General features: G+C 31.6%; 2 protein-coding genes and 1 pseudogene across 3 annotated transcripts; all 3 read right to left on the reverse strand.

Annotated features, from left to right (window-relative positions):
• Positions 1-115: 115 nt before the first annotated feature.
• LOC114403421 lies at positions 116-5045 on the reverse strand. 2 transcript variants are annotated; one of them, XM_028366384.1, is made up of 10 exons: positions 4738-5045; positions 4546-4631; positions 4075-4256; positions 3097-3275; positions 2434-2718; positions 2290-2348; positions 2160-2196; positions 1971-2042; positions 1378-1699; positions 116-693 (listed from the first exon to the last, which is right to left on the reverse strand). In XM_028366384.1, exons 1-10 carry the CDS (start codon positions 4749-4751, stop codon positions 304-306), a joined length of 1626 nt encoding a protein of 541 aa, XP_028222185.1. In that variant the 5' UTR covers positions 4752-5045; the 3' UTR covers positions 116-303. The 2 variants fall into 2 exon arrangements, with proteins under 2 accessions (XP_028222185.1, XP_028222184.1); XM_028366383.1 differs by having other exon boundaries at positions 4546-5045.
• A 3834-nt stretch (positions 5046-8879) lies between these two features.
• LOC114403041 lies at positions 8880-13039 on the reverse strand (annotated as a pseudogene).
• Positions 13040-13165: 126 nt separating this feature from the next.
• LOC114403042 (probable ribose-5-phosphate isomerase 2) lies at positions 13166-14682 on the reverse strand. Its single transcript, XM_028365754.1, has one exon. It carries the CDS (start codon positions 14343-14345, stop codon positions 13548-13550), a length of 798 nt encoding a protein of 265 aa, XP_028221555.1. The 5' UTR covers positions 14346-14682; the 3' UTR covers positions 13166-13547.
• Positions 14683-27372: the final 12690 nt, after the last annotated feature.

The raw sequence follows: 27372 nt of genomic DNA on the forward strand, positions 1-27372 counted from the left end.
TTATATATATATATATATATATATATATATATATATATAAAATATATATTAAAAATTTAAAATGGCTCAAGTTACAAGTGTGGTACCAGTCAAAGAAAATATCTGGGCATGAATCAAAAGCTAAAAACAATTTAAAATGCTCTTTCTTTATATGGAAAAAAGTTGTAGTACACTAGCTTTGGCTATTCTCTTCAAACTCAAAGATGCAGCTTCGCTCCACCTTTGTTTCTTCCCGTAATATAGTAGGGAATTGTAAAACAATAAGGAACTCTACTTTATCAACTATTTTTTTTATTGTACAATCTATATTTCACTATTTGCATTTGACAACGGTAAATTTGTGGTGGTTTCTGGTAAGGATGACTTCTCAAACACTTCCCTCCTTCGGGGGCGGTTTGCATAGAGTATCCAGAGAACAAGGCAGAGTAGAACACCAACTGAAATGAGGCCGAGTCCTACATTGATAATCTTGAGGTAATGGTTTAATGGAGGACAGTAGCTTGAAGTGATTTTTGTAAACGCATCCCTGACAAAATTGCAATTCTGAAGGCTAAGTAAAGGTGGAGTGTAATGTTCTAATGCATAGCTTTCATTCACCGCAGCTACTATCTGCAAGTAAATCTCGGGGGTCACCCTGCCAACTGTGGTGCAAATGCCAGATTCAGATACCTCACATTCATAGTTCTTCCAAACCTGGAAAGTTTAAACAACGGGCTTAATGAGATTGTGTATATTGTTACCAGAAATATACTGGAACATGATACCAAACATTTAGAACAATACAGCAGTAAAACTTAGAGATACTTCTTTTTATCCAATTTCCCTGTGGCAAATACTCAAAATAGTGACAAGTTATCTAATATGTTTCCATTTATAGGCAATGGCCATTTAGTGTAGTACGCATGTCCAGCATGTATGCCGAAACATCAATAATCCTAGGTTTCAAATGCTAGAAGATCATCTCCAACACCAAAAAAATATAAGAAATTTAGAGCCTAACCTCCAGGCTTCATCAAGGTTGGCTGGTTAAATACAATACTTAAACCCTTTTCTAAAAGGGAAGGAAGACCATATTTGCACCCCAATCAACTACCCATTAAAAATTATATACAGAAGTAGATTTTCAGAATAATTTCAAATTTCCATAAGAATATAGAGTATGTATTTTCCTACAAATTATGCAATACACACAAATGTAGTTCATAGCAGTCTAATTTTGCTACTTTAAGCATTCATCGGAGTATTTAAAGATTAAAAGAACTAAGATTTCTCTGCCACAAGCATGCTTGAATTTTTTAATGGAGGACAGGGGCGAAAGAAAGCTAGCAAAAGCCAGCAAGTGGCAAAGCTGAATAACCAAGTGATGAAGAAAATTACCATTGAAGCATTGGCAGAAGAAACTTCTTGATCTGTACATTGACGCTCTTGAAATTGAGAGTCAAAAGGGTAGCATAAAGTCGGCATTCTAGGCCCAGACTGATTGTAAGAGCCAGGACTACCTTGTGTTACATTTATGTTTGCAGTGGCATAGATGAACGTATTGACAACATTTGCAATATTGTTGATCACTTGTTTACTCTGAAAGAGTGTTTTGTTTGTGGTTCTCTGATCAACACATGGGAGGACATTACTTAGTGCAGATTCAGTGTGTGGATTTGCTACCCATTCTCCCATAGCCACACAGGTATCAGAAATTGCGCTGTAATAGAAATAATTTACTCATGTCAGGTTTGGTTGTTATTGTCAGCATTTGAACAGATGGAAACTCCTATAACATAAAAATAATCGGATTTCCTTCTGCTATTATCAGCTCAGGAGATCTTGTAATGGATTATGTTACAACTTTGAATTGAAGGTCAAGGAGAGGGGATCAAATCCAATGAATGCCCAGAGGGAAACAAGAAAGTAAATAGTTCCCACTAATTACCGCTAATAGGTTAAACTGAAATCTATTAGATATAATGGCTTACTTATTAAGAATTATGAATACTCCACAAAGAACGAATGTGGTTGCAACCAGTAACCATCCGGTGATAACAAATCTGCAAAACATTTTAAAAAATCAGATAGAAGAACATAACAAGCAAGCATCCTTCATGTATATATATGGGGGGCATGATAAACAAAGGTAATATCAATAGACCATAAACATAACTTACATGAGGATTGCATGTTGATATCCAAGGACAGACAGGACTGCAAAAAATAAGAGTCAGTTATAACCAAGAGTTCAGGAACATAAGTATAAAATTAGTTAAATTTATTCAAGATTTTATGATCAACCCATACCAAGTCCAACAAGAGCCAGAAGAAGCATCACAGCTGCCACAACATACAGAGCTAGACGCCTACACAATGGACATGGTTTAGCATCATGCATGGATAAAATATCAAGTTCTAGAATGAAGGGCTTTCAGATTTATGATTGCGTACACATCATTGAATACTCTTCGAATTTTAACTGAATTTTCATTTGTCTTCTCGGAAAGTGTGTCTGCTGCAGAATTTAGATCCACATTCAGCTTGTCAATACCATCCATGACATCAGATGGAAGAAGAATCCGGGTGACATTGATAGTTTTTGCAAGGGAGAGATACTCTGTGACATTTCTTAGAGTCTGCACAGTATAATCAGACTGATTGACAAAATAATGGAGGGTATCCAAGGCTTGACCATGGAATTTATCCTGCCCAACAGAAAGGAGGATACATCCAGTCCTGTGAGATTAAGAAAACAGGGATGTTAGTATCCACACTTGAATTCGTGATGAATAAAACTTAGAGCTAGCAGTATACAGAAATTTCACATGTATTGTGCAAAAACCAATTCTCAAAATTTCACAGCAATGGAATGACATTCTTACCAAACTATCGTCCCCATTGGAATTTTTTCACTGAAAAACTATAATAAAACATCCATGGCACATGATTTTGAATTATAAATACAGAAGAATATCTGGTAACCAATCATGAAAAAACTTATTAAAGAACAATGTTTCCATATGTATGACAGAGGGGGAAGAACAAGGGAAATTGTGAGGAAATACAGCATCCCATGAAGAAATTAACAAAGGGAACATGAAAATAGAGTCTTACGCAGCAGCAAAAGTGAATGATATAAGCAGTATAAGACAAATCCTTTGTGAATGATTTGATCCTTTGCCCTTGATGTTAATTCCCCATCCAAAGCATAGATGAATCATGAGCGCCAAGCCAAATGAGATAAACCACAGGACAGCAAGAATGAAACCAGCTGCACCAGTGAATCCAACTGACTGCAGATATAATGGTCAATTGAAGTTAGAAGAGAAGAATCTCCCGAAGGTAGAACAAACAGAATAACTGAACAATAGACTCCAAACTTCAAAGAAACTTAATTTCAAAGAGCCCAAGAAAGCCAGGTGAAATGAAAATTAAAGCTCAAGATAAAAAGCCAGATTAGGTATAGACGTACATCTCCCGCTGATTATTATACTGCAGTGGCCAATGGCCATCATGACTTCAATATGCAAACAATTATAATGGTGGTAAGTGGGCATATAGTAAGGGTGTATTTGGATAAACAATTTAATTATGTGCTTATTTAATCATCTCTTGTTACACGAGAGATTTTGTCATAAATTTGACAAGTTACACCAAGAAACTTGTTGTAATAAGCTAAAAAGAACTCGTAGGAGTCAGTGTTAAAAGTCATTTTCATAAGTCCAAATAAGCTACTTAAAAACTTCCAAATGCTCCCTAAGATTAGGATTAAAGAAAATATCACTTATTCATCCCACCATTTGAGTTTCAAAAGTTGCCTTAGATACCAGATATCAAGTATTATCTGAATTCACTTCAAATTTCCTAATGATACTTAATATAGATAGATATATAAGCAGGTACAGTTGAAATGTTTAGAACAACAGTGTTCTCCATTTCAATCAAATACACCAAAGATCCAGGATGTTCAATAAGAATTATAAGGCAACATGCAATAACTTCATTTCACAATATGGAATTGGCACCGAACATCGAATGAATCATCCATCCATTTTAAAACACGATGGTCAAGGAAGTAACCGTGGCACTTACAGCCCAATAATGCTGATCTGCAATATCCCAACCACCTCGATAACGTCGGAATCCTCGCAGAATGTCAGGCCTATTGGTCTTGTTTGCCGCCAGAATAAGAACATCGTCACCTTTAGGCCCTGGTGCTGGAGCCACTTGTGTGAATTCACTCTTCCATGAACCCAAATTCTCCTCTTCTTCTCCTGCAAAATGGAAACAGTAAAAAAAAGTACTAATTAACCACACTTGCAAGCAAAGCAAAACAAAACAAATGAAACCAAACCCACCCACAACCCAGTATGCAAACACAAGGCATCCCAAATTTCCATTTATCCAATCCTCACAATCAAAAATTGGGGAACCCAACAAGATGAAATGAAGCAAAAGCCGTGACACCAAGTTTTGATCTTTTATTTCAAGTCCTAAACTTTCCACGATCCACACAAAACCCATCACCATATTCAGAAATCACAACGAATGAGAAACACGAACCTATGATAAACTTGACGGGATGCCGAATCGACCCAGTTGGAGAAAAAGCTGAAACCGAGCTCAGAAACAATAAAATCCAAACCCCACTGAAGGAAAAGGCCTTCATTATTGTATGTTTGAAAAAGAAAAAAAAAAGACTAGACAACACAAACTCAGACTGCAAAGTAGGTGCCTCACTTCAACTCAACTCACCCCAGCACCGCCATTTTGGACTCTAAGTCCAACCAAAAAGAAGGAGTCAACAGTACCACAAATCACAACATTCATTGAGACGGTCGGAATCTGTTAACCCTCGTGCTGAGGTTGCATCTAATTAAAGAACTCTGCTTGATTGCTTTGGAGATTTAGCGGAACAAAACACAGAGAAACTATGATTGATGAAGGAAGGGGCAGAGAGTCACATGGGATGGGGTGGTGTGCAGTGTGTACACAACACATTGATGAATGTTGTTGACGTGAGTGTAACCAACAAGGCGGGTGCGGTTTTAATCATTTTAATCAGCGTAAATTATGCTTAGTTCCGTATAATTTGGCTAAAAGCAGTTTCGCCTAACATATTTATAAAATTTCACATTTTTAGTTAAATCCCCCCTCTCTCCTTCATTTTACTCGCCATTACTATTTTTGACAAAATTGTTTGCTTTGTTTTTTTAGTTTAGAATGTAAAAAAAGTACATTAATTATTCCCCCTAAAAATATCCTTTTGCTGAATATATATATATATATATATATATATATATATATATATATATATATATATATATATAAATAGGTTTAGTTATACAATGTCATAGCAAAGACCATCATTACCATTAGATACGTCAATCAATTTGTATAAGATTATTTCAAAAAAAGTTATGATATGCAACTGCATTATAGTCATTAAATTCATATTAATAAGTAGAATTGAATTTACATGTATTTATACTTTGGATCAATTAGAAATCATTTTTATAAAATTTAATAGATTTATTATACATAATAATTTATAATTTTGATTAAAAGACAATATAAAAAGACTTTCACATTGTCAATATGTATATTATTTATTATAATACATATATACTAATATAATTAATTATTTACAAAATGAGAATATTTTATTATAAAAAATGATATAATCAATAGTTTTCTAAAAATATGCATTATGTTAAAGTTGATATAAAGTTAGAAGGAGTGAGAAGTTAAATTAGGAGATGATTCTTGACCCCTTTTATTTTTATTTATTTATAAAGGCAAATAATCCGCTTTCCTAAAATACAACGAGTGAATTTCCTTAACCGACACTCACTAAAGTCACTTGTTTTGGTGGTGGTGGCGCGCACTTGACAGTGACCGATTCGTTCAGCGGACGCGGATTCACTTTTCTTTTTTTCTTTTGTCCATTTCCTAATCTCATAATGTTACAACCCTTACTTTATTTATTTTTCATTTCTAACCTCATTAAATAAAAGCTGTTAGTTGAAGACTTGAAGTGATGTTACTGGAGTATTTGCAAATTACAACTCATCTCCATCCAATGCTTCAAATCTTTCTCATTTTTCTAACATTGAATGATACCCCATCATTCAACACAGGGTAACTATCATTTTGTGTGGGTGTGGTTTAACTATTTTAAGTGCAAATAATAAAACCACAGCTCTGAATGAAAACAGTAGGAGTGCAACATGGCATGGGGCACAATGTAGCTGTCAGTGAACGCAAATGAAACCAACAAACAACCATTATTTCTCCTGAAAAGATTTTTATGCATTTTTTCAATATTTTTTATATCTATTTTTTTCTCAAAAGTATGTTCTGGAGATAATTTTATTGGAAATAGAACCTGATATTAAATGTAAATATTCTTTTAGCGAAAATTCAAATCTTAATTTATGATATTATGAAAACTAACTCTTTTTTCACTATATCCAATCTTGTTGATTTAAAAAAGTAAAAACAAATACTCAGCTTAAAAAGCATAATAAAACATTACCTAATATGATTATTAGGTTTACAGTAGCATGCTGATATGCTTCTTTAGGATTAGTATACTTATTAAGCCCAAACATAATCAATGTAGGATAACAATTAAAAATTTAATAAGAAAACATTATCTACTATGATTAGGTTCACCATATATAGCATCATTCTGTTAAGCTAGTAGCTTAAGATTTGGTGAGAAAAGAATCAGATTAGTTGAAGGTGGGTCCCTGAGAAATATGGCAATGGTAGAAAATTGGCGTGGCTTTCGGCTTTGCGTGTGAGTGAGCCAAGGCACGTGACCACTGACAAAGGGCATGTGGGGCCGTTATGCTTTTTCACATGGGATTCGATGGGCCCATAACCCTACAACAGTATTTCATTTCATTTCAAGCCTTTGTTCATTGGGTTTAAGACTTGAAGAAGAGATAACGATATCCAATTTCCATCATCTTCTCTTTCAGTCGGACATTGCTCGATAAATGGTAGCTTTTTTAGCCTTTAAGTTCCCACTAACAATCTTTTTAGCACACACACTGTTTTATAATTAATTTTTATCTAAAGTTAATAAAATACATGGTGCACAATGTTCAATAACTTTTATGCTCTGACCAGCTTTTCTAGGATTTGTTTAAAAATAAAGGATTCATTGGAAAAGAATGAAAAAAACTTATTGATTGAAAATCTTATTTCTATCTTTAATGTAATAATGTAGGAAAAGATCTTATTTATCATTGTTTAATATTTTTTTAAAATAAAATTATTAATTACTTTCAATATTTATTTTTAAATTTTCACTTTAATTATTTTTACCTTCTATTTTAGAATTTCATTTTTTTAGTGTTAAATTTTTTGTTTAAATTTTAGCAAATTATATTTTGAAATTCATTTTTCAATTTTTTTAAAAATCTATACTATTTTTTCACTTAAATTAAAAATAAGTATGTAATGTATGCAAATTTAAGTATGGTGCATATCAATTTAGTGTAGGAGTGTAATTGGGTCAGGTGGGATTGATCTATTTTAAGACCCAAGTCAATAAAAAATAATAAAACAAAGTTGGGTTGGCCTTGATTTTGGTAAGGGTTATTGCTAAATGCACCTCCTATTTACTAGATGCATCTCTCGTATGTAATTTTGGATTTTTTTCCCTCAAAATCACTCCAGGTCAAAAACTATATATTATGGGAAATATTTAACACTTTTGAAAAATATTTTCTAAAAAGTTTTATAACACTTTTGGAAAATAGTTTTCAAAAAACATTATAATACTTCCAAAAAATAGTTTTAAGTGTTATAACACTTTCGAGAAGTAGTTTTCAAAAGTGTTAAAATTTAAAAACTTTATAAATTTTTGTTTCTAAGCATAACATCAAATTAGACAGTTAATTTTGGAGGATTGGTTTAGTAGTATGGAGTCATAATTCACATGGTAAACTGAGCAATTTTTATTGGTTTCAGACACGGTTCTTGTGTCAAAAAACTATGATCATGTAAAGCAAATAGTGTGAACACAGTTTGAGGTAAAGAAAACCCTGCACTAGTTGCTACAGAGTCACTAGTAGGAAAAAAAAACAGAAAAACCAACGGTTAAGAGCCAGAATAACCCAGAGTATATTGTATGGTTATGCATAAAGTGGTTTTGATATATAAACCGGTTTTAAATTAAACCCAACTTTAAACCGGTTTCAAAAAAGTCCAATCCAATTTTATCCATCCATATCCATTTGAATTGGATACGGATTGATTTTTCAAAATCCAACCCACCCTACAGCTATGCAATATGGGTCGAAAACTTCATTGCTAAGCTATCTAGTAATTCATGTACCTCACAAACACTAAGCACAAACAACGGTCCACGTAAAAGCATCCTTTTAGTAAAAATGAAAAGAAAAAAATTACTAACAGCTCGCTAGAGTCAACTTAATTGATTCACCTTCAGGATTCAAGGAATTTGCTAGCCGCACCTTATCTTCACAGAAATGGATAGTCTTGACGGTCTCCTAGCTTATAAATTTTTTTTTTCTTAAAAAGTTATCATACAGCTGCCACATAATATATCTGTTCTGTTTACACTTTCAAAGATATTCTGCATTGTTATCCAAACAAAATGCATTTTCCTAAACATTTAACATATCATTTCCAAACACATTAACTTTTTCCAACTCAATTCTTTCAAAATTAACTACCAAAACTTAAAATAATTAATTATGTTATCTAATCTGAACACTAATAATAAAAGCAAAACACCAAAGTAATTGTAAAAAAACATAAAGTTTGCATTACTCTCTAAATTATATTATTGTATGCAGTGACAAATCTAGGACCTGAGTCAAGGTGAACAATTTATTTAAAAAAATAATTTATAATTATTTTCATGAAATTAAAGAGGCAGGGATTCAAATATATAAAATTAGGGGGATAAAATATTCACATTCAAGATATTTATAGGTAACTTTTAAAAGTTGAGGGGTTGCATCCTCAAATAAGGGTGGATCCGCCATTGATTGTACGCTAATAATACTTGCAACATCTAGTCTAATTTACATTACTACTTTTGACCAATCCCCATACATCACTTCTTTCTACTCACTCGGGGAATCGAATGAAAGGTATTCAGTGCTCTCAGAACCACTATATGCAGGACACTCAAACAAAATCACAGTACCTCTGTCCATGCCAAAACTCAAGACAACTCTGGATTTGACTTTTTATCCAAACATCATCATATGCAACTTTTTCTTCAACCAGCATTGAATGATCTCTCTGAGATTTATATATCAACACTAGCTGATCATGAGAAGGTGATAGTATCTTGCATGTATTTTGGTAACAAATCACCACATCATCAAGGGTCACTGCTGAGATTCCAAAGTCATCAGCAAATGCTGCTCGTAGATCTTCACAAAGAGCATGTTGAGGATTTAACTCAATAATCAAAAAACTGTTTAGATGGGAAATCATGATTAGCATGAGCAACCAAACTGTCCCACAAGTACTTGTAACACATTAATTGAATCCTTCCATCTCTTTTCTGTGGTTCTGAAGGAACTGCATCTTGGAAACAAGTCTTTATTTCAACCAGTATCGGATTATGATAATTTTCTGCCTTAGGCATCCGAACCTCATCAATCTTTCCCACCATCCATATGCCTTGTGCAAAATCAAAGCTCACAATTGGAAGCTCACGTGTTAATCCTTCAGTGTGCAATTGATTCATGCCATTTATGAAATTAACAAGCTTCGCTGCCATGACTTCTTCAAGGGACTTCACTTTCACTGGCGATAGAACCTCTCGTTGAAGTTGAACGTGTCGATCTATACCAGCTTTGATAGCTTCATTTTTCCTCCTTCCTCCTCTAAAAGAAATATCCGAATCAATTTTCCTTTGGCTGCACCATTCTTCACCAGGCTTAGTTTCATCATTCTTGAATTCTTTGAAGGAAAGAGAAAACTCCATTTGCTTGTCGCACCATTCTGTCTTGGAAACATCAGTGACAGACAAGCCCCTCCTGCTCCTAAACTGGTGTAGCAATTTGCCATAATCTTCTATGTCTGGTTCAGCATACATGAATAACCTTCTCTTGGTTTGAGCTGAATCTAACTGAACGGATATGGCATTTCCCTGCAACTGAGAGGCTGGAGTGTGTGATTGTATTGCAGGGATAGCAGCAGCAGTAACAGGAGAACTAGCTGCAAAAGCTAAAGCAGCTTCAGTCAGTTCAGTGGAAACAATCCCTTCATCACTTCTGATCTCAGTTGGGATGTTGGAGGATGTTCTGGCCATTACCGTCACTAACCCAGCAAGTCTGTGAATTGTGGTTGGAGTGAAGTACTACTTGTGCTTTAGTTCACGTTTTAAGAGTTAGTTCTAGTAATGTGAGACTTGGGAACTCCCGTAATTATAGTAAGTATTGAAACCTTATTGAAAGGGAGCTAGTAAGAATTGGAATTCTTAACCAGCAAGATAGGTAAAATCATTGAAAACAAAAGCATAAAAAAAGTATGGAATCTTAGTACCGAGTTTCAAGGAAAGTAGACAAATAAAAGAAAAGGCATAAAAATTAGAAAAGCAATCCCTGGATGGAGACTTTTAGAAAAGCATTCTAGTGCACAGTTTTGATCAAATATATGCGGTTTATTCATGTGTTGAGTATGCTCAAAACACAGATACATACTTGCACAGAGGTGTCTAAACCAAAAATCAAATGATTAATAGTCAAAGGTCTTATTATCAAAGCAAGTTATCTGAAGACAAAAACTTGTAGATATTACCTCATACAATATACATGAGTCTAAATGGATACATGATTATCTTCAACCATAGCGTTAGTTAGGATAGAAGGGTTGTTTGGAAGAATAAAGGGAAGACCAAAGAAAAGTTAGTATTGGCAGTTAGAGAAGTTAGAGGGGATTATTAGATAAATAAATAGGGAACTGTACGTGTAGAGAGATCATTCAGTTTTAGTATTAGTTTTGGAGAACAGAGCATTAGCACAGTTGTGAACAGAGCAACCCTTACTGAAGGGGAAACCTTCAGAAGGAGAATTCCTCCTATGCTTTTGTTAGTAATTCAATCACCAATAACAGCTGCATTTTAGTCTTTCTCCCTTCTCTGTTTTCTAAGTTACCTCCCCCAAAACATCATATAATCTGTTTATGGGCTCCTACCACATAGTAGAATAAAATTGAATATATAGCACAGAAATAGAAACATTTCATAGTTGTTCTGCAATGTACGTTAGCAGCAAGCCAATATGAGAAACAAGCTTACAGGAATTGAGAAAACACAAACCTGAAGTAATCCCATTCTGTCTTGTATGGAAGTCTGAGAATTTCCCATTTTCCAAAATACTGACCCAAAGATAATTGCCAAGGCAATTAACATCCTTGCTCAAACTTTTTTTGTTGGTGGTGGTGCATCACAGGAAGCCTAGTCAGCCAGAGAATCTTGAATCCATTGAATGAGAAATAAATTTCATTCTCCTTGTGTTGTTTATCAGACTTGGAGGATACAATAATTTAACTCTTAGGGGCAACTTTTCAGTTTTCAATCTGTCTCCAAATAAACCACAACAATAATTTTGGCAACTGCCAGTAGTTTGTCTAACAGCACTAGCTCAAAACAAAATCCACATACTTCAGTAATTGGATAACCATGAATTAATAAGATGCAGTATAATATTATACATTTACACAAAAAGTATATTATGTCACAGGAACTGTATAAATTTAAGAAATCACAGAACAGAGGCCACGTGGTTCCTTAGAATCTTCCAGCAGAAAAGTGGACTAAAAGAAAAAAGACCAGCTCTCAAACCAGTTCAAGTTTGCCTTGGATCCTTTCAATACTTACAAAGAATGTCTGATTTATCTCATTATGGGAGCAACCCGATACTAAAAGCCAAAGCACTAACTAAATTCCATTTTCATCAGACATCATTGCATTACTTTATGGTTGGCACATTAGCCTTTTCAAATAATATGTATTCCAGATTCAAGATATTCATGATGGAATTTTTAATTCATCTACCTATGGCAAATGGAGGAAAACGAATATGTAAGCATTGTTTCTAGTATGGAAAATATCATCGTATGCAAAATAACAACTAGCTTCCATCCTAATGATGTTTCTCTGATAAAATAACAAGTATAATCAATCATTGGAGAATTAGGTCCTGTAAATAGAACTATTGCTAGTTATTAACACAGTTAGTCGGATCAAAATGTGAAGCTATGTATACAGTTCAACTCTTTTTTCATGGGGGGCAAAATCAATGCCATTTGAAAGAACAATGAATGGATAACTACATTTCTCTTTAGCACATTAACCCCAGCAACTGACCACTACACAAGTGACAAGCTATGAAAAAGACAAATAAAACATGAATCCTTGTTAACAAGAGTACCTCCAGTCAGGTAAGATACAGACTTTTAGTATTAATCAGGTTATTTAAGTCTATGCAACTGGCTAAAAACAATTTCTAAATTGAGAATTTGAGAACACATTAACAACAAAAGTGAAAATAGTTGTGCAACTATACAACAACTAAGTGTGTGCTTGTATTTCTCTCGATTTCAACGTAACACCAATCAAGCCCTCCCCTCCTATGTTTCTGACATCGGAAACAGGAGTATAGCAGCTTTCCGAAAACAGCCGAAGTGCCCACTTGGCTATCATGTATCACCCATAACCAATTTCCTCTCACTGTGACATGCGTTCCAATCAAAATGAATTCTACCTAACATTTTGCCAAAAATACATGCAAAAACAATTAACATTTTCTTCAAGATGACACACTTATGAAGCTACATGACTAGCATGATTGGAAATTCATTGAGAATGGAGGAATCAGGTTTGTCGTTTGAGATGTGGAAGCTATTAGCTTGTGAAAATTACATCCGAAACGTGAAACCAAACTTGCTAGACATCAACTGAAACATGCTACAAAACAAATACACTAACCCTGCGCTTGGTACAGTGTTCACAGGGACATGTTTTGCCAAAATGCATCAAATGTCTATAAAAGATTGATTGATGCAGAAGCAACAAATATTTGCTTCAGGCCGACACACATATGAAGCTACATAACACCAATCCAAACACGCTATAAAACAAATCAAATCGGACAATTCAATAACAGCAAATCATAGGGGAAGGCTACGAAAAATTGAATTAGATAGATAAATTCAATATGTTAAAACACAGTCAATTCAACAACATATTGTGCGGACAACCGATTCAGTACCACACAACAGCCATTGCATGAGATCAATACTCATTTCTCCATTTTGCTTTCTGCTTGCTCAAACTAAATCCCCCCGTCCCTAAAACAAAACAAAACTACCGGAGAATTTAGAAACTTTCTCCAACATTTGTATTGAATAACAAAAGGATTTCATCAAAATCCCCCCCACCCCTTTTTCCCCCCTGAATTAAAACCTTTGCTACTAAACCATACAAATGGGTTAGAACTTAGAAGCCCCATGTCAACCTTGACCAATTAACCTACCTTCATTCTCCTAACCACCAAGAACAACTACTTGTTCTTCACCGTCAGCCCTAGCTCCCCTGCAACAATAACAGTGGTAGCCATATCAAGAAACATGCCATGCTCCACAACTCCAGCAAGCTGCAAAATTGCATCACTGGCAGCCTTCAAATCCCCAATACTCCTCTCGAAATACAAATCCACAATAAAGTTCCCATTATCCGTGACATAAGGTTCATCCTTCTCCGCGAAAGTCCTAAGCTTGGCAACGCACCCAGCCTCCTGAAAAAGCTTCTGCAACCTCGCCGCGGTGAACCTCCAACAGAACTGAATAACCTCAACGGGCATGGCCAAGCCGCTACCCCCCAAATAGTTAACGAGCTTGGACTCGTCGACGATGACGATGAACTTCTTGCAGGCGCCCTCGACCATCTTTTCTCGAAGGAGGGAGCCGCCGCGGCCCTTGACGAGGTTGAGGAAGGGATCGACCTCGTCGGCGCCGTCGATGGCGAGATCGACGGTGGGGTGGGAGTCGAGATCGGAGAGGGGGATGCCGAGGGAGAGGGCCTGGTCGTGGGTTTTGGTGGAGGTGGGGATTCCGACGATGTCTTTGAGTTTTCCTTGGCGGAGGAGCTCGCCGATGCGGTCGACGGCGTGCTTGGCAGTGGAGCCGGTGCCGAGGCCGAGGACCATGCCGGACTCGACGTACTCGACGGCCTTGTAGGCGGCGATTTTCTTGAGGTCGTCTTGGGTGAGGATGACGGAGGAGGGGGAGGAGGGGTGGAGGAGGCCGGCGTCCATGGCGGCTTTCTCGGTGGCGATGAAATGGGGGTAGGGAATGGCCATGTTAATGTTAATGGGTGCTGGAAAAAGGTTGAAACTTGCCACGCCCTGAGGTTTAAATTGAATGGAATCAAGACAAGAGAGAAGATAGGGTTAGAGAAGAGGGAATGGGGATTGTTTGGCTGAGAAGGGGGGGTATATATAGAGATGCTTCAAACACTGCGTTTTGTTTGTGTGTTTGAAGGGGAATTTACGTGTTTCGCGCGGTCCTGGCCTGGGAAAGAGACACAGAGTCAGAGAGAGAGAGAGAGAGATTCCACCAACACAACGCCAAGGAAGAAACGCAGCCACCAAAGGCATGCAGGTTCCGACTTTTTTTCTCCACACAAACCTAAAAACATTATAATGTATTTATACAAGTTAACTTGTCACATGTGAATGTGATTCTTCGAAGAAGGAGGGATCAATTTTATTAAAGCTTATTTTTTTATATACTATTACTATTTTAAAAAATAAAAAATAAGTATAGAGATTTATAATAACAGTCGATTAAACTACATTCTCATGGTTAGTATTACTTTTTTTTATCTCTTTTTCTCTCTCTATTTTATATATATACACCTTTTTTATGGGTTAGAGTCATTTATTCTTTTTTATACCAAAACTCATTTATTGTTCTTATATATAAATTTTTTGGGTATGAGAAATATTGTTTTATTGTTTAAAATTGGTTAAGTAACAGTGGCATGTCATTTGTTTCAATGATAAAGAATGTTAAACAATGTTTTTTTAAGGTAAATAATTCGTATAAGTAACTATGGAGCACATAAATTAACTAATGTTAAATTATTTCATTTCATTTTAATTAATGATTTTCATTTCAAGTTTTTATGAAAAAAAAAAAAAGTGTCTCATTCATATGAAGTTGGCTTTTAACAATCATGGTGTAGAACAATACACTTGATTAATTGTTATTTGGCATACTAGTATTATAAAACTGTTGGCACGATTTTAACATGGGCCACGGAATCATTGGAGCACCGGTGCGGTGATCCATTCAATAGCATCCATTGACGGTTGCTAAAAATATACTTTTCAAAAATTTGTGAGGTGCCTACAAGCATCGAGTCCCTGCTCCGCCGCCACCAACCATGGCGGAGCATCACTGTTACTTTTGCTGCCTCCACCAGCCACAAATAAGAAAGGGAGGAGGAGGAGTGGATGAGAAGAAACAACACTTCAACGGAAGCTAAGGGAAACGATACATACATTATATACTTAAAAAGGACTATTTCATAAATAAATTATTATTTTTCAGTCAAAAACGAAAAAAAAAATATTTTCATGATTAGAGATAACAAATAAATAAAACGTATAATTAATATTCCTTGACCACTACTCATCAATCAACAGATTATTATCATGTTAATCCTTATCTTCACCGTAATACTCGCCAATATGTACATTTAATCTATCATTGCAGGTGTATTGTATTTTATTTTCAGTTAAAAAATAAAAACTAAACATCTATATTTATTATTATTATTCTTATTATTTTTAGCACAAAAGTTATATTAATTTTTTTAAAAAAGTTAATAGATTAAAATAATAAGAATTGAAATTTCACCATTAATAAAAAATTTAAATTCTCTCCTCTACACGTTAACCCTTCATTCTCTCTCTCTGTCATTCGAAATTTTATTAATAAGATCTTCACATCATAATAGGAATTAAACCCCGTCCTTTTGAAATATGAATTTATTTTTATGAACTGAATCATGTTTGGTATTATTATTATTATTATTTATTTCCATAAAAAAAAACATTTATCGGCGTCGGTCCAACATAGTTTGTGTTAAATACCGTCCAGTAAAATGTTAAAGTCAAAGAAGAATTTCTTTTCTAAATTCTCCCGTTTTCTGCGTTTGAATGAATGGACCACAGCCTGTGAATAGGAATTGTTTGGACTTTGGACTCGACAGGAATAGGATTATGCTAAATTCCTAGAAAGTTATTTTTAAATTTTATATAACAACGTCTAACTATATGAAATCAAAATTCTTTTTTTGTTATAAATAATAGATAGATGTATTTTTTATGATGAATTGATTGATAATCTTATATTTTTTAAGTATATGATTAAAAAAATTATTTTTGAGCCTGTATATTCAGAAAATTACTAATTGTGAACAAAAATCAATATTAATAGAGTTATGATAAATGCACAATAATTTATATAATATTGTATTTTATTTGTATTTCTTTCTATCTTATCATTTATTATATTTAAAATTCAAATTTTTCTCCTTTTTTTTCTCGTTTACTTATATATTTTGTTATGCAATTTATTATATAAATATCATTTATCATATTAATATTTCAAAAAATTAGTGTTTAATTCTCGGGATATTCAGAATTAAAAAGGATATAAAAAAATTACTTTTATATTTTGGCAATGATGTAGTGATAAACTAGGCGTGAAGCTTGCTTTTCTTACGAATCTTCGCATATCCTTAGTCAACGAATATTTTTCACTTACGCCATATGCCGTCTGTTTCTGTTTTTCAAAAGAAAATATTTTCAATTTTTAAATAAAAAAAATGATTTTATAAAGTTTTGAGTTTTCTATGCATTTTTTCAAAATATCAGTTTATTTAAATTAAAAAGGATACCTGTGATATTAAAAAAAAATTAAATGTATCCAAAGAAGTTTAATCTCCGGTTAGTGTTATAACTTTATTCTTGTAAAAGCTTTTTATTCCTCTCTTTCTCTTTCTCTCTTTTATTTGGAACAGATTCTTTGCATTCTTAGGCTATGGTGGCTAGAGGGAGGTCCAAGGGCACTTTGCTTGTTTCACTTTGATAATGACGTGAGGCGTGCAATTTGGCTCGTTCATTTAAAAGGAGCATTTTTTTTTTATAATATACTTTATTTTTCAGGGCATCTTCTTAGGATTGGTCAATGATTTGGGCCCTCAGCTTTGATCTCATCTTCAGCCAGTGGGGTGTGACAATCCAAATCTTCTTTTATCTGCATTTTCTATTTCACCAAAAATAAGAAGAAAAAAAGAGTTTATCTGCAATCTGCAATCTGCATTTTCTAAGGTGCAGAAATAATCAGGGTTTGATATTTGGCAATTCGGAGTTGGATTGGATGTAAATGCAAAAATAAGATTTTAGTAAGAGACTATAAAGCATACTTTTTTGTGAAAATGTCCTAAGGCCAAACAAACAAGCTAGCCATCTAACATGAGCAGTAATGGCAGCATCCACAGAAAAAGGAATCCGAAGAAAATCAGGTGAAAACAAAAAAACCTAAAGCAGAACTTAACTTATAATTATAATATATATATATATATATATATATATAAACTTAACTAAAGCATCTACGGCAGAATATGCTGGTTTTTTTTACCAAAAGGGATATTTTTAATAGTTATTTTTCAATTGGAGATAAGTTTTAAAAAATTACTTAAAGGGATAAGTCATAATAGTGTTACAATTTTTTTTTAACTAAATTTATAAAATTATTTACGATTTCAGTTAAATTTTATTTTTTTTATGACTTCAAAGTCGTAAGGAACTTTTTTTTTTGTTTTACGACTTCAAAATCATAAAACTTTTTTTTTACGAGGTCGGAAACCACTTTTTTTTAATGTTTAAGGTTTTTTTCTTTTATGGGTTTTTTCTTATTTTTTTAAAAATTATTTAAATGTATAATAAAAATATTAATTTGACTTATTAATAGTATATATTTTTATGGTTTTATTTTATATGTTATTCATTTATTTTATTATTTTATTATTTAAAATATGTTATATATTTTTAATATTATTTTATTTAAATATTTTTATTTGTTTAAAATTTAGATAATATATTAATAAAAATACATGATAAAATTAAAAATAACATAATTAATACATTAATATAAAATGCACAATACAAATGAAAGAAAAACATAAAAAGTACAAGCTATATTAGTCATGTACTTGTTTGTATATACAGTTAGTATGATCATATCCTTCACTTTTATATAATGAGCAATTCTTATACCTATTTGAAATTGGTTCGTCCATCTTATCATGTATTCAAGTAATAGCTGGCCTGATGTCTATCGTCATTTCGAAGGATCAGACATAAAATGTGGATTGAGGTCATGTGTCTTCACTTTCAAGGAAATGAGAGTGATACTGATAAACTTTGAAAATATTTTTCAACTTGTATACAGGATCAACAAAGTCATCACAATTTAAATTCCAAAAAACACACGATGCAATTGCATGCGAGTTAGGTAGTCGAAGTGTCTATAATCACATGACCATTCATTCAATTTGACAATGTGTGTCATTACTCGTTGACCAAATCGCATATTTGCAATTTATTGAACCTCAAACTCCTCTATTTCTCGAGCATACATGCGAACATAATGCGAGATAGCAATGTGTTGATTTTCTTGCATCATAACATATACGTCTTCAAAGTACCTATGTCTTGCATTTATCATATTCATGATTTTGATGCCATTAGTAACAAATGAATCATTTATTTTATTAAATGTTTCATTGACTAAGGGAGTAATTGGTCATACCATTTTCCTTCATTGTAGACTCGAGTCCATTTACTCTTAAGAATTTGATCCAACCAATTTGTTGTTTGTTCATGGTGAAATAGTCCAAGATCTTTTGAATGAAAATTCAGAATACACGCAATAGTATATACGTTAAACTAGACGATATATATCGCGTGAAGGAGCACTATCTACTTAGATTGTAAATCTACTTTACAATTTAAAAAAATTATTAATATTATTATTTGTAACTTTGTAAATTTGAATCATAGTATTATCCTGGTCATCACCAACATCAATCATATGCAGAACCCAATGTACCTCCCGTGCATGTTCTTGGATTTATGTTCCAACATCATCCATCACAAGCATAACATCAATTAGCAACCTTCTCTCATACGCGTCTCAAGGATGTCAACAAAGTTTTCTACAAGTAGAGTTCTCATTATATATGCCTCAACACTCATTTTTAAGTCCCTTCTACCTCAAATGTTTTTATGGCCCCTCACAAATGTCCACCACTTTCAACACTCCACCATCTACGTATAATCTACCACCATAAACTTTTTGTTATCGTCCGTCATTACCTACTCAAATGCATGACATGGGTCATGAAAATGAGGAGGAGGAGGATAACAACAATAACGATGATGATGATGACAATGGGATGATCATGTTCCTCAACAACAACACACAATTACACGTGAGCATCCTAGAACACAAGAGGAGATAGAGGTCGTAGACCAAGAGGATAACAAACACAATAAATCCAACAAGATGAGAGACCGGGACACATATCTAGACGAACTTATTGTGGAATATCATCTCATTATTAGTTTAAAAAAATGTGTAATTTTGATTTAAATGTCATCAATTTTAAAATTAAAGTGTTTCAAATTTTTAGCATCTCCTTTTAATTTTATCATGTAGTTTTATTAATAGATTATCTAAATTTCAAATAAACAAAAACATTTTAATAAAATAATATAAAAAATATAATAACATATTTTAAATAATAAAACATTAAAATAAATTAATAACATATAAAATAAAACCATAAAAAATATTCTATTAATAAGTGAAATAAATATTATTCATTATAAATTTATTTTTTTAAAAAAATTAAACCGTAAAATAATTATAAATCTGAAAAAAAAACTTAAACATTTAAAAAAAGTGATTTACGACTTCAAAGTTATAAACTAAAAAAAAAAAAGATTTTACGACTTCAAAGTTGTAAAACAAAAAAAAAATTCCTTATAACTTTGAAGTCGTAAAAAATAATTAACTGAGTTGTAAAATTACAACTTCAATTAAAAAAAATAGAAAGTCATAACAAGTGTTACGACTTTTAACTGTCCTAACACCTCTTAGGACTTATCTCATTTAAGATAATTTTTTAAAATTTATCCCGATTGAGAAATAACACTTAAAAATATTCCTTTTGGTGAAAAAGCCGAATTTGCCTCCCAGGCGCAGAACTAAAGCATTTTTGTTTATGTGAAGAGGGTATAAGTTATATCAATTTTATGTGATGAATAATTGTAAATAAAACTTAGTTTTTATAAATTCATCAGCAAAATTATAATTATATATTACTATTTTAATTCAAATATATATATATATATATTATCTTCAAAATTTAAATATGCCTAACATACATATGATATATTATTTTAAACTTTTAATATTAACTAAATGTTTTAATTTAATTTCTTACTTTTTTTATCTATCATTTCCAACCATTTTAGTTTTAATTGAAATTTGAATATTTTTTAAAAAAATATTAATAATTAAAAATAATAATGTATCACGACACGAATTATTTATCATAAATCTAAAATGAAAAGTAAACTCTACATTAATAATATAAAATAATTTTATATTATAATTTAATCAAAAATCACTGTTTATGTTAAGTTACTTAACTTTTATAATAACTATTATCTTCATTCTTAATTATAGAGCATAGTTGACTAATTTATGTTTATTCAAAAATTTAGTTAATTTGGTTAGCATTAAACCGGCCTATAATTATAATATTTTTAAAAAATTTATCCTTAAATTGAAAATTTACTCATATTTTTCGATCTCCATGGGAGAGAAATAAAAGAAAAAAAAATTATTGACTATGTCTTACAAATAAGGATGAGAATTAAAAGTCATACTAACTATTATTAGTGATTGAATTATGATATAAAAGTATTTTATTTTACATTATCAATACATATTAATTAAATTCATTTAAAATATAATTTATATGTTAGGAATGTTTTTTATTACTTATTTTAATTATAATTTAATTTATATATTTAATAACATTTATTTATATTAATTATAAATTTTAGTCGTAGAAAATAAATATTTATTTTGTATAATGCACGTGCTAAAATATTAGTATTATATAATTTTAACTATTTTTTAATGCACTATTATTTTTTATTAGTCACCATGATTTTAATCGAAAAATATTTATTACTGTATATGAGCCATTCTGTAGCATATTGTTCTTGCACTAGTTTTAGAGGCTTTTATAGTGATGTCGGTGAATTCATCATAGGCTTTTATAGTCATGTCGGGGCCTGCTCTCCAATAGAAGCCCAACTTCAGAGTTAGAACGGGCTCTAGTTTTGGTCAAACTTAGGCTTTACTCGAGGGTGTTGCTAGGTGCACCAGCGTTATTGCTTGTGCACCCAGAAATTTTATATAATTCCCTAAATATCTCTTGCACTTTTTTCTTCCTTTATAACTTGGTTTTTAATGCTTTTTCATTTACGCTCTGATTTCTTGTTCGCTTTCTTCGTTTGGTATTGGTTTTTCATTGTTGAGAGAGGTGTCGCTTCAAAGGTGAAAGTGTTATGGAGGTTCCTCGGTGGTGGTTGATTTGATTGTTAACGGATGTCAATCGAAGGTACACCGTAAAATCAATGTTTGCATGATATACAGATTACATAATCCGTAAGTTTTATTATGTAATCCGTAAGTTAAATTAAAACAGGATTATCTAATTTGTATAAATCATATGGATTAGATAATTTGTATAAATCATACGGATTACATAGGGTTTAACATGTTGAAATACCTCTTCAGCTGTGTCATCCCTTTGAGGAGCATCCTTAGCAACAGCGACAACTTCCCGTTGCCTACGTGCGGATGTTGCGGGCCTTCGCCGATAGGAAACATCATCTAAATCACAATTATCCTCTCTCCCTAAGACTCTTCCTATAACTCTGCCCAAGGCTCGCCATAAACCTACAGTTCTAACCACAATCGGCAAATTTCCACATACATCAATTTTTTGGTCAAAATTCAAACAATACTTAAATCAATTACAATACAATCATTCCTAAATAAAAAAAAATATTTTATAGTTAAAAGAAAAACAAATTCATTATATTTACAATTAAAATAAATAACTATTTAAAAACATAATACAAAAATAAACAATTTTATTTATTTATCTAATAGACAATAACTATTTACAAACAAATAATAAAATAATATATTTATGTTTCATACAAAAAAACTATTTAAAACAAATACAAAATTAACATATTTACAATTAAAATAAATAAATATTTCAAAACATAATTCAAAATAAACTAATTTTATTTAAAACACAAAAAATACCTATTTTTGAAACAAAATTCAAATTTACATATTTACAATTACAAAAAAAAACAACCATTTCAAATCATAATACAAAATACAATATTTTTTTAACATAAAAAATAACTATTTACAAACAAAAAAGAAAATAATATATTTTTATTTAAAAAAACCATTAAATAAAAAAAACAAAATAATACTTTTTATAGAAAAAAACTTTTACTATTAAACAATATAAATAACTTAAAAACAACATACAAATCATTTAATTCGTATGAGTTATACGGATCAGATGATCCATATGTTGCATAACATTAAACCACAACATCCATTAAAGAAGGAAAATGGAGCTTACCTCGATGGTGGAACTAGAGAATGAAGGTGCAGGTCCTCAATGCCGACAAGGGAAGCAGCCAATGGTGGCGGCGTCGAAAAAGAACCAACAAGAAGACGAAGGCGCAGGGACTAGAAAACAAATGAAGAAGACGAACGCGCAGGGAAGGAGAAGGAAAGGAAGCAACGACGAATGGAATGTGAACAATAACACTATACAAGTACGTTATTTAAAATTTAAGTGAAGGATATTTTCGTTACTTCACTTAAATTGTTGGGTGCACCTAGCAACACCCTTTACTCGAGTAACAATTAATACCAGGGCCCAAAATAATCATACTTTTTTATATCAATAGCCCAAACCAACAAAAAGTGACAAATCACAAATGCAAAAATGTCATGATCTGATATCCAAAACTGACTGCGACGAATGATATTGATGCATGAATTATGGAAAATGCTCACACCACTTTCAATCAGAGAAGCATACTATACATATTCCTCTCATTTTCATCCCGAGCTAAAGTAAGGCCTATCTTAAAATGACCATTAGTTCATGATTGAAAGTATTATACTCCCTTTTATCTGTGTATAAAAAAAACGGTCTTATATGTTACACTTAAATGTAAATAAATTTAACTAATTTTGTTATATTTAATGTTATTATTTTTAATTTTTTTTATTTGAGTTTAATTGTATTTTTAATAATTCAATTTATTTATGATAACATATTCCAATGAAGGATATTTTAAAAATAACCTTATTTTTTAGTTAAGATTAAAAAATCAAATGATATCAACTTACTTTTTTAATTAATATAAAATTAATAATGTGTACTTATATATGAGTCCAAATAAAATACATAATATCTTGAGTATCTTCCAATCAAGTATTCCAGAAGGAATAGGATCTCGAGAGAAGGCATTGTGTTGAGTAATGATACATAAACATTCATTTACTTTAAATACTTCACTAATATTTATTATTTCTTTCTATTTTTGTTTTCTATTTCATCAGCAATCCGTATAGCTCATACAGATTGTCAATCCGTATAGATTTTTTTTTTAAAAAAAAAATTGTTAGTGAAATGTTTTGTTTCTGCCATACGGATGAGCCATACAGATCATCAATCTGTATGGTCCATACAGATTGTCAATCCATATGAGTTTTATTTTTTTTAAAAAAAATATTTCTATTATAAAAAAATAGGAAAAACAAAAAATATTTATATTGATTTTAGTTTGTTTGTTATTGATTTTATGAATGATTTATTTTTTATTCAGTTTATCTAAGAAATGTTAGTAGGATTAGATTATATTAGATTTTTAAAACAAACATTAGATTTGAGAAAGAAAAATTAGATTAGAAACATGAAAATGTTAGTAGAACAAAAATACTAAAAAATTATTTTGTCAAATATATTTCAGAATGTCATGTTCTTGTCCCTCGTCATCACGTTGGACTAACAACGAGGAACTGGAGCAGCTTCTTGCGAATGTGCCCAGTAAGAATTAACATATAGTTACTTGAATGTTAACTCGTTTAATTGCTTGAATGTTTGTTAATTGCTTGAATGTTAATTATGCCAGAATTAACAATTGAAGAGCACATAGAATGGAGGGAAATGACAAACATGATGCAGAATGTCGCGGCTCCACCAAAGATTTTTTTCTAGACTGTTCACGCCAGGGACCAGGTCATGTTCATTTTGATTTAATGAACATATGATTTTTCTGTTATTTTGTGTAACTAACTAATCTTATTTTGTGATATAAATTGTAGATTTTTGGTGAAGTTAGTAAGGTATAAACTATCAGGTGGAAGGACGTACTTGACGGCGTATGACATTTGGTTGACAAAGACGAAAATTATCATAATATTGTCTACAACAAATATTTGGACCAACCAGTCATTGTAGCAGGGTGGACAACACTACGAGATTTTTATAGCTGACCGGAGGTCATCTAGTATCCTTAACTCATTATGGTAAGAGTGCATTTTTTATTACCATATTCAAGACCAGTTGTCTGCCCAGATCATTTCCAAGATGACTCTTTATACCATCAAGTGTCAAGTTCTATCACCTTCAAGGTTTATCTCACTGAGCAGAAAGTTACATGTAGCAGTCTGATAAGCAACTTCATAATTTAGTTGTCAACATTTCTTTATTTTTCAAGTTTTAAATTTCACTACATAAATTGTTGACATAACACTATTCTTAATATCAGGACGTTCCAAGTAACATGTATTATTTTCTTAAAGACAAAGGCTAGACTTATTTGCACTTGGAGAACGTTGCAGAATGTCGGCTTGTGTTCAATCATTGGAGGAAGACACTTAAAATTGGAGTTGGATGAAAACATTTATGCGAAACCTTGTCCTTGAAAGGTGACATGGAAATCATTTTTGAATTCATTGATCCCACCCTTAATTGTGTGCTTTATTGACCATGTTTATAAACATTTTAGGATTTCAAACATTTTAATTACTATGAACATTTTAATTACTTCTGAACAATTTATTTATATAATAGTTGTCTTATAATAATTGTTTTATCATGTGTTGATCTAAATTTGTTGTAACTTATATATAATAGTTTTTTGTAATGTCTAATATTATCCCATTATTTTTTGAAAAAAATTGGTCATGTTTTTGAAATAAATTATTTTTAATTAATGACTAAATTAAATTTTATCATTACTAAATTTAACCAATTAGTAAATTAAAATTAATAATTAAATTTAAGCAATAACTGAATTAAAATTAATCCTTAAAATATTATGTGAATTCATTTGTTTTATCATTGCAAAATTTTTGTTATTTTTGGTTTTTTTTATTAAAAAAAATTGTAATCCGTACGTACGTCAACTTTTTTTTTGACACTCCTTTCATTTTCCGACAACGAAAATCGATTAAAAATCATTGTATACTAAAAAAAAATCACCTACACCATCGGAGATCAAATACGCTTCCAAACCATCCTTAACGAAAACAACTTACACTAAGTTATGGAAAATTTGGAAAAGAAAAATGACGCTGCAGAAATGGAAAAATGTAGCTGCTATTTGTAACCGAAAATACTATAAGGATCTTTTTCGATATTTTGAAAAGTTGCTGGGTGCCCCAACAAAAATATTGGGTGTCCCAAGCAACTCCCTAACAATTAGTAGCCATCTAGTCCCAAAATAATCAAACTTTTTTATATCAGTAGCCCAAACCAATAAGAAGTGACAAATCACAAATGCGAAAATGCCATGATTTGATATCCAAAATTGACTATGATGAATGATATTGATGCATGAAGTATGGAAAATGCTCTCACCACTTTCAACGAGAGAAGCATACTATATATATTCCTCTCACTTTCATCCCAAGCTAAAGTAAGGCTTATCTTAAAATGACCATTAGTTCATGATTGAAAGGATCACACTCCCTTTTATCTGTGTATAAACAAAAAACGATCTTATATGTTAGACTTAAATATAAATAAATTTATTATATTTAATATTATTATTTTTTAAATATTTTTTATTTGATTTTAATTATATTTTTAATGATTCATTTTATTTATGATAACGTATTCCAATAAAGAATATTTTAAAAATAACCTTATTTTTTAGTTAAGATTAAAAAAATCAAATGATATCAATTAACTTTTTTAATTAATATAAAATTAATAATGTGTACTTATATATGAGTCCAAAGAAAATATATAATATCTTAAGTATCTTCCAATCAAGTATTTGGGTTTGAGAAGGAATGAGATCTCCACAAAAAAACATTATGTTGAGTAATGATACATAAACATTCATTTATTTTAAATACTTCACTAATATTTATTATTTCTTTCTATTTTTCTTTTTCTATTACATCATAAATCATATTATATTTATATTTTTTTCTGTTTTTCTATCTCTAAATATCTTATAAGATAATGGATGTCTCTTAAACATTTTCCAATTATATTTAATCAAAGCAATAATATTGGTGAATAAAATTGATCATATGTTCATTACGTCAAGGTCTGACCTAGACATACAAGCAGCTAACCCTAGTTATACTAGGGCACCATCCACCGTTCCAGGTTCTTCATTTTCTGATACAAGAAACTTCTAGAATAATCGAATTCACAACAAGGAAGCGTAATTCCTAAAGAGGGACTAAGTTTAATTTAAGACAGTTAGTCGTAGTCCTTTATCCTAATAGGCTCCCATGTGACTCTTCTGGGCCTGTTTGTTGTTACATCATGGGCTTCTGGGCCTGTTTGGTCAAGTGGTCTATCAATTCATCATGGATATTGTCCTATATCCGAATATTATAATAGATTGTAAAGGATTTTTACGTATATTTCCTAATAAAAAATTATTAATACACATATGCTGTTAAGAGTTTTTATCTATGATTTTTTATTATACTAAAGCAAACTACTTTTTTATTTCATGGTTTTGACCTTGAATTTTATTAGACATGTATTGTAACTTTTAACGGTCAAGCTATGGTGAAATCGCTTAAGTTAGTTTCGGTGGATTTTATAATGTCACATGAGATTTTAGAATTTCAAAAAAATCCCTTTAGTGGTAC

This window comes from Glycine soja, chromosome 20 (assembly GCF_004193775.1).
Source record: "Glycine soja cultivar W05 chromosome 20, ASM419377v2, whole genome shotgun sequence".
In the NCBI taxonomy this organism is placed as follows: domain Eukaryota; kingdom Viridiplantae; phylum Streptophyta; class Magnoliopsida; order Fabales; family Fabaceae; genus Glycine; species Glycine soja.

Bases quoted from the DNA above. Each gene is read 5' to 3' on its own strand.
- LOC114403421 (XM_028366383.1), bottom strand. From the start codon at position 4,651: ATGAAGGCCTTTTCCTTCAGTGGGGTTTGGATTTTATTGTTTCTGAGC. The intron at 2,349-2,433 runs GTACGCAATCAT...TCCATTGTGTAG, and splicing joins CGAAGAGTATTCAATGATGT to GCGTCTAGCTCTGTATGTTG. The intron at 1,700-1,970 runs GTAAGCCATTAT...TTTCTATTACAG, and splicing joins GTATTCATAATTCTTAATAA to CGCAATTTCTGATACCTGTG.
- LOC114403042 (XM_028365754.1), bottom strand. From the start codon at position 14,345: ATGGCCATTCCCTACCCCCATTTCATCGCCACCGAGAAAGCCGCCATG.